Here is a 12105-nt window from a genome sequence, read left to right on the forward strand (position 1 = left end):
CGCTTAACTGAGAACTGAAGTGCACTCAGACCATCTCCTGACAATTCTACTATGGAGTGATAAGCTCTGGCAGGCAGCCTGGGGAGACCAAGCCAAAGAAAGGGCAGACTGGTGTAGGAGACTTCCGTAACTAAGTTTGCCAGAGCTCCTCCACTGAACTTGCCCGACACTCAACATTGCCTCCCCATCACTGCACCAAATATTATCACAGGCCGTCTTTAAAAGGCCAAGCTGCGGATTCTTGCTACTGCTGCAAAACTGCCAAACACACTGTCTGTATATCTTCTTGTTCTGCAAAGCCAGTAAACAAAGATAATTCCGTCTGCCCCTCTCTTACAAAGCACTGCACAATTTACATGTCAGCAGACTCAAGGACTTCATTTACAAGACTACCAATAACTCAGGAACTAGCAACATCAGACACAAAGACCTCTTTGCTGATAACCCTCAGAGTTTACAGAAGCTAACAGGGCTCAGTATGAAACTGAGAAGAGCAGCAATAAAATGCCCCAAGGAAAGAGCACTCAGTTTTGGAGTGAACCAAAAGAAAATAGATGGTCTAATCTCCTGAATGACTGGAAGACTCAGAATTTGCCAAAGCCTTTGGACATAACAGAAATACCCAAACTTAAACACAAAGCAGGAAATATTGCAGGCTTCCAGAAACGTTACTTGAAATCTGTGACAGTCAAAGAAAGCAAGCACAACGACACTCAGTAGAAACAGAGCTCTGGAAAAAAAAAAAAAACCCACATATATTAAAGACAGAGGGAAAGAAACTAAGGTAAGTCAGCCAGGAATAAAGGTTATAGATTTTGTGACAAAATCTAAAAGACTACAAAGCTTTCACAAGTGACGGGGCAGCCATGCGTTCCACACTTGCACTTAAGTTAAAATCTGATCTGCGGGCATTGTACCTTAATATCCTCAGGTCGGTTTGTCTCTGCTCGTTTTTCTTGAAGCTTCTTCTGGATAGACTCAAGAGTCACTTCCACGGCAGGCTTGGCAGATTTATCTGACAGGTCTTGCTTCTTGTCATCTTCCTTTTCGAGTTGAGAACCAAAGCTCTTGGGGAGCGTGTTGCTCCGCTGACGCACCACAGGGGCAAGGTCTTCCTCAGATATCTTCAGTTTTGACTCTAAAGGGGAGAGTTTGGCGGAAGAGGAATTATTTTTCTCTGTTAAAATGTGTTTTCAGTGACAAGGTCACTGCCCAACATCACATTTAAGTGAGGCCAACTCCAGCCCAGAAGGTACACCAATGGTGGCTGCTCACCTTTAAGTTGTTTTCGGAATTTGGCTAAGTCATTTGTCCATTTGAGCACTTCAGGGTTGGCTGCTTTGTCACTGTGGGAAGGCTGCGAGGAAAGAACAGTCATGATGAATCTGTGTTAAACCAACAGCAGAGACTCACTGAAACGCGCGTCTGTCACAAAGACGTACAGTAGAACTTGGACCCAGGACAGAGGCAAGGCATTGCCTTCTGAGCATTACTAGCTCACTTCAGACCTCGCTTTGATTGCCCTGCCTGTCACAACACTGTCTCTTAGGGCCACTTCGACGTTCATTTGTTTTTGGAAAAGACTAAACTTCTGAAGACAAAATTAAAATATTCTGTTGTAGGAGGGACTCAGAGGGCCAGATTCACATTAGAGTCCTTGGTCTGCTGTTTCCCACCAGGAAGGCACCCCTGAAATAGGGGAAACCTTCCACAAACAGTTTGAGGAGAGCTAAAATGTATGTATCCATACTGAAGGCTGTCTACCAGCCAAAGACACTGAAATAACCCATAATCTAGGCTACACAGAGCTCTGCATGTCTCACTCAGCCTTTCTCAATTGTAGGCAAGATTAGTACTATCCTTTGTGTTTTAGATTACCAGCAAACATGCACAGATGTGAAGCTTTACTTCCTTAAAAAGCTTTCTGTGCCTCAGAAGGGCATGTCAGGAATAATTAAGAGTACGGTACATTGCTGCTGCTCAGCAGCACTTGACTATGGTTCCTCGCACAGAAGCAAAGGAGCCTGCTCTCCTCTCCTCCTTTGCAAGGTACTGGTGTCCTGGGATTACTGTCAGGGATGCTCATGCAAATGAGACCGGCAGTTGTGCTTCCCAGCAGCCAAACTTTAAATAAACAAATAAATGAGAGGTTTAACATAGCTGTTCCCACACAGTGAGTTATTGGCTCTTGGAACACTATCTGAAACGGTGAACAAAATTTTAGGAGTTCGTTAGGCTATTTCTTGTGCTGCACTGACAGCACACAATGCTTGGGAAGGGAATTTGCTTGGTACGGATGTAAGCTTTTCATTTATTGGACAGCAACCTTTTCATTTATTTATTTTTTAATTTTCCAGCTCTGGATATATGTTTGACAGAGTCTCCTGATGTCCCTTCCCTTTGTTGCTAGTGCACACTTCTCCACACCAATGCTTAACTCCTAGAGACTCACTCTGTATTTCCTCTCCTCTTCAAATTTGTCCTCAAACTTCCTGATCTTTTTCTTCAGTCCCTGAATCCGCCGGGTCAACTGTGCAGGGGTCAGGTCCTCTCTGTCATCTTCATAAGATCCCAAGGAAGAACTCCGCCTCCTACCAAGAGCAGAGATTGCAGTAAGAGCTTATTCAAACAGCTGAGGTACCTCTTCATGCACAGAAGGACAGCTACACTTTGGGTAAATAGAGGCATATCCCATCCAAGTGAGAAAGCTATGTTGCTATTCTGTAATGACAGCACAACAGGATACTAAAACAGCCTCTTTTGGTGACACAAAGTCCCTAGGTATTAATTCACAAACTCAGAAACCATCAGAGTTACCAAGAACTTTTATAAAAACTGTAAGTTCCCTGTTGGTAGGGACAGGATCCCCAAAAAACTCACCTCATGAATGAATGGGAATTGGGAGGGGAAGGAGGCACTTCTGTGTCATCCAGGTACTGTTGGCTCTGTCCATAGGCATAGAAGCGAGGGGAAAGCATAGGATCACTGTCCTCATCCAGAAGCTGGCGAATTAAGCGGCCGGCCTGCGGGGAAAGGCGGGCCTCATCTGAATCTAAGCCGTCTCGCTGCCATGAAGAAAGAGCAGGAATGGGCTCTGCAAACAGTAAGACAAAAGCTGGTTTTATCTTTTTTGTTTCACATGTACTACGTACTCAAGGCAACTTTTATATAGACATAACCTGACCTTGATTCCTTGTTGTTAGGCAATCTCTGATTCATTATTCACACCTGCCCAGGGTGCAAAGCAGTACAAAACACTGCCACAGCGGGTGCTTCGCACAAGCATAAATAACCACGTAGGTGCAACAGAGAACTGTGCCCAAAATCCGGCCAGTAATTACCATGGACTGATACCAAGCAACATTATCACCAGCCAGCACCTTTGTGGAAAAGGTTATGCTGGATAAAACAGAATTATTGACATATGGCAGCATAAAGGAGGCAACTCTGGGGCCCTAGGAGGAATTTGTTCAATTTTCAGGATGAGCAAATGCTGTAAATCAGTAACAAAGTAATTGTACTCCTGCAGTCCTCAGACTCCTGCTCTCCTCAGACTCCTGCGCTCTAACACAACCCAGCTGCCAGCTGTACAAATTCAAAGACTGGTCGTAAGCATGTATTTTTCTGGTCTGTAGGGAAAGGGGGTCTCACATTACTACCTGTTCCACAGAGTGCCTAGCCTGAAAAATGACAACAGTGACGTTACTGTATTACCGTGTTACCATGTTACCAGTGATGGTAATATGGTCCGAGTTTTCCCCTTTTCTCTCTCACAAGCAAACCCTGACCACACTAGAAGCTGTACAGCTGCTTAGTAGCATGGCAGAGAAGTGAAGAAATCATCAATCCCCTGGGTGATCCAACTAGCTGGAAGTAAAAACAACCCTGTATATGGAGATGGTGGGGTGGGAGAGAACAGGAAACCCAATTTAGCATTGCTGATTAGCATATAGGAGCCCACAGAAAGCAATTGCCTCAGTCTTGTGATCACTCCCTCCAGATGCCATAAGGGGTCTAATGTTTTGTGTTCAGATAGTTTACTAAGCTGATCTGCATGCTCCTACTTAGCACCATAGGATTAGACAGTTTAAGAGCCAGGATTTCAACTTATAAATCTAATAAATAGTTCTAGAGTCAAATAACTAATCAAAAACACTACAGAAAGCTCACAGATAAGTCACAGAGCTATAGACTCATTATTTCCTGTGCCTAGCGGGATTGATCTTATTCCACCAAGAGCCTGGGCTTCATAAGTTATCAACATTTGAACAAAGAGCAGTATTTCTTTTGGCTGAACAAAGTTAACATTTCCACAGCGATCCCTTACAGAATCGCCAGGCTGTTCAGTATTCTCCTACCTCCAACTCGGGCAGTACAGCATCATCCACAATTCAGTAATGACAGGCTTGGAGACGTTTTGCATATATCCTTGCACCCAATGTTACTTCCCTCCTCTTCCCTTCTTCCTCCTTCCTCAGCACACAAATATAAATTGCATGCCTCTGCTTAGAGGCTGATGATGCAAACTGTGGAGTTATCCCGAAAGGGATGGCTGGAGGTTCTGCGTAAGAGCCTCTCTCAGGTGTTGTGATAAGGGAAACACATAGGCTGCACATACAAGTCTGGCTCGCAGAGGTTACTTTGACGAAGTATGCAAACCCCAGACAAATGTTGGCTATATCACCATGGATTGGGAATCTTACGTGGCATACGCTTTGCTGTTAATTTCTGGAATATGAGTTTTTTCTAAGCTCCCTTCACCTTGACAGTTCTTAATACCTGAAATATTTTGCTCAAGGAATCCAGTAATAAGAAAGGTACAATGAAGGGCAAACCCTTGAGCCAAAACGTAACACTTCAGTGCAACACCCTTCCCTGAATCTTAGATTGACAATAATTTCAAGAAGGTCTTTACAGGATTGCTTACATTTGTTTACAGCAAAATAAAAGGCTGATAATGCAAAAGGAACAAATTTGATTCCTCACCCCTGCTGGTCAAATGAAAGTGATGCATGTGATTCCTCCAGATATCTCTCATTTCCAGTTTGTGGAAACTCTTACCTCCATGCAGAAATTGACCTTGGAAATTGTTAAGATTACATCCCCACGGAATTCAGATGGAATAAAGTTAGAAGAAATCAGTAGCATATTTAGCAAATTAAGCTTACATCACACCTGCTAACAAAGCCATTACTAACCATGCATGATGCATATGACTGTCCCGAGGGGGATTTACGTACAAGATTGCATGCAACGTTCAGAGCATTGCAAGGCTCAAAAGGACTCCGATCAAATCCTAGCTTAGTGCAAGTTTTGCAGAGACTGAGGTATGTGTAGCTTCCACTTTGTTGCTTTCAAAATACTGCCAAGAAAAGAGAAACTCATGTTCCAAAGGAGGGGTCAAAAGGGGAAGGAAAAATGTCCTAAAAGGAAAAATCAAATTCGAAACTCAGATAGAAGAAACGGCTGCTACAGAAAATCAGCTGTTTTTAACCCTCATTCCTGGAAGGCCTAACTCTATGAGTAAATCACTTTCCTTGACAGTTATAAGTATTTAGAAGAAAAATCTCATCTGGGCACAAAATTGTTCCTCTCCTTCCTCCCAAAAGTAACAGAACAAGTAATAAAGGAACATGTTCAGATCAGAGTTATGGATCATATCTACCTCAGGTGATACACTGGATCAGAGCTATCGTCTCAAACTGCCTTGTTTCTCATACTGGCTATGCGCCACATGCTTCAGCTGGAAGCACTGGAATTGCTGGACTGCGCATGGAGTGATTAAAGGTAAATTTCTTCCTACTCTGTCAGTGCATGATCAATCCAATCCTGTCTAATACAATTTGTAATACCTTTCGTTATCTATTTACCTTAGAGATACCCAAGTGTTAAGCCCTTTTTGAAGCCCGCTAGATTCCTGGACTTTATGGTTCAGGTTTGAAATATCTGCTATCACTTTTAGTACTGTCACCCTTTCTGCTAATTGAAGAACATGAAACTCGGTGAAGAACATAAATGCTTTATCTTTTCTATGCCATTGGCTTGACAGAGAGGAGTTACCCTTACTCATCTTCTGTCTTGAACAGAACTCCCTTGCTCAGAGAAAACTTTCAGTTTCCCTAACCATATCTACATCCTTTCTATTCACTACGTATTTTTTTCATTTTTTCCATAATGAAAACTTTGCCTGAAAAAAATTATTTGGGAATAATTAACTGCCATGGCTGTACCAGTGTAGAGAAAGGATGAAAGAATCTTCTATTTTTTTGTCAGACTCTCAATGCAACGCTTTCAAGTACGTGTTTCCTAAGTTGGCACAGAAGTAAAATATGCTAGTATTGAGCTTGCAGTCTTTCAGAAGTGCTGCCTTACCTTCCAAAATCCCACAGGTAGCTAATCTGCCACCAAAGCTGCCAGCCACTGGCAGGTGTTCTGCAACACTCTGAAGGCATACATACCTCTGTTACAACACAACCTCTCTGCCAAACAGCCGTATGGACGACTTGAGATGTCAAGGAACCAATTTTAAGTAAGAACACAGAAAGATGAATCATAGCAAATTCTACAGTGGTTATTGCTGGTCAGCTCCAAGCCATCTTGCTCTGTTTTATAACTGACTTATTTTTTTTTTTTTTTTAACTGTTATGCTTTATTCGTTACACAGTTGCTGGGGGTGGCTGCAGAAAAGAACTTCACACAAGCTGGGATGCCTGTACACACCTCCCCGCAGAGGTGTGGCTGGCAAGGTACCATCAGGGCTTCCTGGTCTCCTCTCTGCAGCCACCGTAACTGATCTGCTTTTAAGCACACCAATCTGACAAACAAAGGAGGCCAAAGTCTTAGCTGCTGCAAACTGATGTAGGACTAGAGGGATTAACAAGTCTAAACTAATTACAACACCTGATGTCCTAGTATTAAATCCCATTTGAAAGACCTCAGAAAAAGAAACACCTCTCATAATGAAGGGAATAAAAGAATTTAAGATCTCCAAACACTCACTAACTCACTAATGCCCTATCTTACACAAATCTTACACAGAATTGTTTGAAAATGTCCTTAAACAGTACCCTCAGTATTCTTCCTAAGCATATCAGTATAACAAAAAGGATAGTTCAAATAAAGCTCTACCACTCTTTTTCAGTGAGTTGGATGAAACGTCATTCATTTAACTAACAAGTCAAAATAATATTTTGTCAATAACGTAACATCGTAATAAAAAATTAGAAAATACATGTTTGTCAAAATATTGATGATATAAAAGGACATTGGCCAATAGAATTAATTTCTACACATAGTAAAAGAAAATGCAATGTGTTTTATCACCTTTTGATTTCTCATGTTAAAGACAGTCTGTTATACACAAATATGCAGATATATCTAAGTCTGAAGTGTCAAAAAAAATTCTAACACCCAGTTTCCCTGTTGCTGTACTCTTTGTTTCTTTGCAAGGGAAAGCATCAACTAAGTCACTCTCAAAACCATTTGTAAATGAGCTTCACCATCAAAGTCTCAGCACTGCAACACTTGAGTTGTCAACACTGAAGAGAATGTTTATTCATTTGAAACTTCTATTTTCATTCCGTTTTTTTAAAGCTTAAAAGTGTGCAAAAAAAAGTCTGATTGTTTTATAAGTGCTTGTTACTGCAAACTCTGCTTGAAATGTCATCTATAGATTTTATTTTAAAAATGAGAGTAATAAGGAAAAGTAGGCAGCAATTACATGCATCACATCAATTTACTGAACTGCCTATTCAGCTTCCAGTTACTTGCAGGGCTAGTTATTTTTACGAAGAGCTACGTACTTCTAGTACTTTTCAGAATTTCCTTGAGGGCAGGATAGCAAATTTTGGGCTTGAATTAGTAACATTTCATAAGAATTCTACACAATAGCATTGGACTATGAAAGAACACTGTGTCCTCTTAACTCATGGCATATGATTCAAAAATAACCCACAACTAGATCAAAAACCTTTGCTGTGGAAGTAGCTCTGAAAACACTGCTTTACAAGCAGTCACAAACTGCACTGACGTTGGCTTTGCAGGCAGGCCTAGCAGTCAGACAGCCCAGTTCACTCGCCATTTGCCAGGGAAAGAGGGAAGCTGCAGGGTCAAGGTGACTGCGCATGAAATGCCTCTGGCACGGCCTCCACTTTTGCGTCTATTACGGAGACAGCTCAGTTCACACCCAGCTTGAGAATAAAAACTCTTTGATTTGCATCCCCTGAATGCACACGAGTAAAATACTTCTTTCAGACCCTAGGAAATACATCCAGGTTAAGTGTTTGGTCCTTGAATTCGGCCAAGATACTACTTACACTGTGGAGCCCGAAAAGATGCATGAAGGTTTCAACAACATAGACCGGCACAGGAAAGGAGGACACCTTGACTGCTGGAGTTGGGGATGGGCGGTAAATCCCTGCCTTGCACAGCTAATCTCACTGACAGATTCTGCCTTCAGCTGTAAAAGAGATCTGACAGTTGAGGTTAGCATCTTCCCCTTTTTGGCTGCTGCCAGCTTGATTTCACATCCATTGCTAGGAAAGATTCAGTTTCTTATTGCCAAGACACAGAAACCACCATTTTGCTGCACTTCTAACTGTACCAACAAAATGGTGATTCTGGAAGGCAAGTGTTTTAGAAGACAACATCTCTCTCATCCCAGACAGCTGCTCCTTTTGCAACTGCCCACCTCTTCCTCTTGTCAAGTACATTTTAACAGAATGGAAGAAGGAAGACTCTGAAAAAAAGCGCTCCTCAGAAACAACCACATGTGTTTATAGGCCTGTTTCATATTTTGTAGTGCAACAACCCAGAATCCAAACACGAGAGCATGCCTGGGATGAGAGATTTGTATCAGAGGTGCTGCTGATTGCATATGATGGGACAGCTTTTGGCAGACAGACAAGGGGCTGTGTTCTCTCTTCATATGTTCATATGACTCCCATTAGTAATACTGGCCGTGACAGGCATGCACCAGGAAGAAAAAAAAAATCATTATTTCAAAAGGCTCAGGTGACGGCTAAAGCCACACGTCATCTCTGGGAACACAGACACACTCATCCTTGCTCAAGACCCTTTGGGGCAGTACTGATTAGCATCTCAACAAACACATAAGCAAGCCAAGGCCTCTCAGGAGCCCTTCCACAGTGCTTTCATCACCATGCTGCATGCGTGGTGATATCATCGTGCCAGGAATCCCTGCCTAACAAGGAAGGGGAGAATTATCTTCCATCCATGGTGACTAGTGGCCCAGCTGAATCAAAGGCAGCTACAGCTACTGGTTTTCTTTACTCATGCTCAATATGTCATAACTACTCCCCTCCTAGAGGGAAAGGCAAAATATACCAGGTCACATATGCTGTGGAACCAGGAACAGAGAACGTGACTCCTCAGTGTTCCTTAGATTTGTTTTTTAGAGTAATAAATTAAGGTAACACTATTTCTGCTCTCTTGTTTTGTTTATTACATGTAATTCTTGCATCTTCCTGTTCTTCCCCCTGTTGAAGCCTCTCCTTCACTCCTGAATCATAACCTAACAAAAGAATCCTTTCCTGCACACAGGAGAGAGACATACTTAGTAACTGGAAAAGGGTCTGATCCTAGAGAGGCAGGATTCCTTCAATCCCACTCAATTTCAAAGGAAATTGAAGTTCATGACACTCACAAGAGTTCCCCTCAGATTTCCCAGTCATGGTATCTTCCAAAAATTAAGAGTTTGTTCATATTGATTTCACCTCCAAAGACTTCAAAGGATAAAGGGTGAAGTAATAAATGACTAATTGCACAGTGCTCATCGTCACAGAGCTTGCAACCTGAAAAGGTCAGTGTCTGCATCTCGTGAAACCTCTAACTGGCTAAGAAAGTCAGTGCAAACAGCCAATCAAACATACACTCTGGAAAAGAGAGCTAAGAAACAGTATTAAAATAATTCAAACCACAAGCAATTTAACATTGTGTTTTGAGCTGTGAACAGTTTTTTTCCACAGCATACATGCAAAAGGAAAAGTCCACAATAGCCATCAACAGACAGAATATTTAGATAGCCTTTCTCCAGCTGTGCTTTTCAGGTCTGTAGAGAGTTTCAGGGGGAGTGGAAGCAAAGGGAGAAAGAAGGAAGTTGCTTTTAGCTTGTAAAATCTCCAGTTTCACTGAAGTACAGAGCAGTCTAACTTCTTCATATCTGAGTAACCAGCCACCAAGAAATAAGTTATCCTGAAGCACACAGGGACTAACAGCACCAGAAGCATATGAAAATAACTTCAAGAATAACACCATCTCTTTTCTTTCTCTAAATGACTATTGGAATTGGTACCAGTCCAATATTTCACTTCCAGTTTCTCCAAACTTTCAGTTCCACATTCAGGCCAAAATAGCTTTCCTGTTGTTTTTGGCAAGGGAACATAAGTTCCCTAAAGATATATCCAGCCCACTCAGGTTTCCCTCTCTCTGTTTTCACTCCTACCAACAGCCATCACACAACCCTACCTTCCCAGTTGTTGTCATCGCACAGCGCTGTCAAATCCAGCTGAGGTACTTCTGACACAAAGCTGTTTTCCTGTTCATCAGCATCTTGATTTCTTTGCAACTTGGTTTCAGGAATGCTTGGATGCTCTTGAATCTTCATACTTGAAGTCTGCTGTATTCCCAGACACCCACACAGATGAGAGAGAGAGAGAAAGTAAAAAAAAAAAAAAAAAAAAAGAAAAAAAGAAAAAAAAGAAGCTTCAGGAGGAGGAAGAGGCAAAAAAACCCTGCAGTCACAGCAGCAGTAAGCTCAAGCCTTCAGCTAAAAAATCCAAATAAACAGACCCTGATGTTTCCAGCTTCAAATCCAAATTCCCTGCTCAATGACCCCTACATGCTAATTGGTCACTCACACTGGTAAAAACATCCGTCCATCTGCTTTCCTTGAACTTTTCCTTGTTTAGAAAGCCACAGCAAGTTCCTGAGACTGCCTGCCCTGACAACTGCATGCAGCCGAAAAAGCCTCCAGTTATCAATTGGGATGAAAAGGGAGGGAGGAAGGCATGGAGAAGGGGAGAGAAAGCCAGGGTGCGTACAGTTCCCACAGGAGCGCAACTCTTTGGAAGAGCAACAAAAACGCTGCTGCTGTTAAAAGGCTGTAGCAATATGGTGTCTTCTAAAAAGCAGGCGCTAGAGTTCCTGAGGTAGCAGCCGTAGACAGCAAGCCGTGCAGGCGACGTACATGAATGCTCTCATGCAGGCTGTGCTGGCTCAGATCAATTAGTGCCAGCTAAGCTGTGCTGGCTGCACATTCCCCGATTTCCTGTGGTTGTTTTCTAGCTGGGCGTGGGGAGAGCGGAACTATTTATGGAGGAGCTCTGGGTATTAAAGCAGTGTTGCGCAAATCCAAATGGCAGTGGGGTTTGGCATCTCAGCTGGAAGCAGTGTGGACTCTGGGAAAAAGCCAAAAAATGCACACAAACAGCCAATGACTTGGGGGTGGGGGGGAAACCCAGCAGAATGCTGTGAAGTAAATGATCCATAATTTAGCACTACCTAGAAGCAACTGCTGTTTGTCTCACCACTATCCACTCCTGCACATACCACATGCTGCGTGCGTTTATGCAGAAATCACCGGCATTCTCACAATTCAGATACACAGTGTGTGCGCATGTGTGTCTATAATAGTGCTTTCTGACCCCACGAATACTTTTGTCACTCTGAAATGAACTAGCTGTAATGGTTCACAGAGGGCAGTAGAGAAAAGGAAGTGTAAAGCATGTACATAAACATACGATGTGATATGTATAAACCCAATAAGCGAAGAGCCCTCTGAATAGATGGCATTACATTATCACATAAAGTATTTGATTTCTGTAAGAACAGCCTCGGTAAAACTCTCTGAAATACAGTCTAGCAGGTAAACAACATGCAGATTCTTCCTTCCTCCTAGGTATTTTGATAATCTAGTTAGCAATCTGCTTATGCTGCTGTGCGAAGAAAATGGCTCCGAAAAAAATAATCAGTATATTTGGACATATTTTTTGGTGAATCTAGAAGCCTGGCCAAACTATACTAAATCAATATCCTCGGTATGCATCACTAAGGCGCATTTTGTTTTTTTTTTTTTTTTTATCTCCC

General features: G+C 42.3%; 1 protein-coding gene across 13 annotated transcripts in view; it reads right to left on the minus strand.

Moving 5' to 3' along the window:
* FAM13A (family with sequence similarity 13 member A) overlaps positions 1 to 12105 on the minus strand; it is a 178847-nt gene that overhangs the window by 18179 nt on the left and 148563 nt on the right. For 12 of the 13 annotated variants that reach the window (XM_068941542.1, XM_068941543.1, XM_068941544.1 and 9 more), the window contains 5 exons: positions 10486 to 10636; positions 2881 to 3094; positions 2453 to 2591; positions 1276 to 1357; positions 918 to 1138 (listed from right to left, as the gene is read on the minus strand). In XM_068941542.1, the coding sequence (XP_068797643.1) occupies positions 918 to 1138; positions 1276 to 1357; positions 2453 to 2591; positions 2881 to 3094; positions 10486 to 10636 (807 nt within the window). The remainder of the gene's footprint in view (positions 1 to 917; positions 1139 to 1275; positions 1358 to 2452; positions 2592 to 2880; positions 3095 to 10485; positions 10637 to 12105) is intronic. The other variant, XM_068941536.1, reaches the window with a different exon arrangement.

This window comes from Struthio camelus, chromosome 4, assembly GCF_040807025.1.
Source record: "Struthio camelus isolate bStrCam1 chromosome 4, bStrCam1.hap1, whole genome shotgun sequence".
Taxonomy (NCBI): domain Eukaryota; kingdom Metazoa; phylum Chordata; class Aves; order Struthioniformes; family Struthionidae; genus Struthio; species Struthio camelus.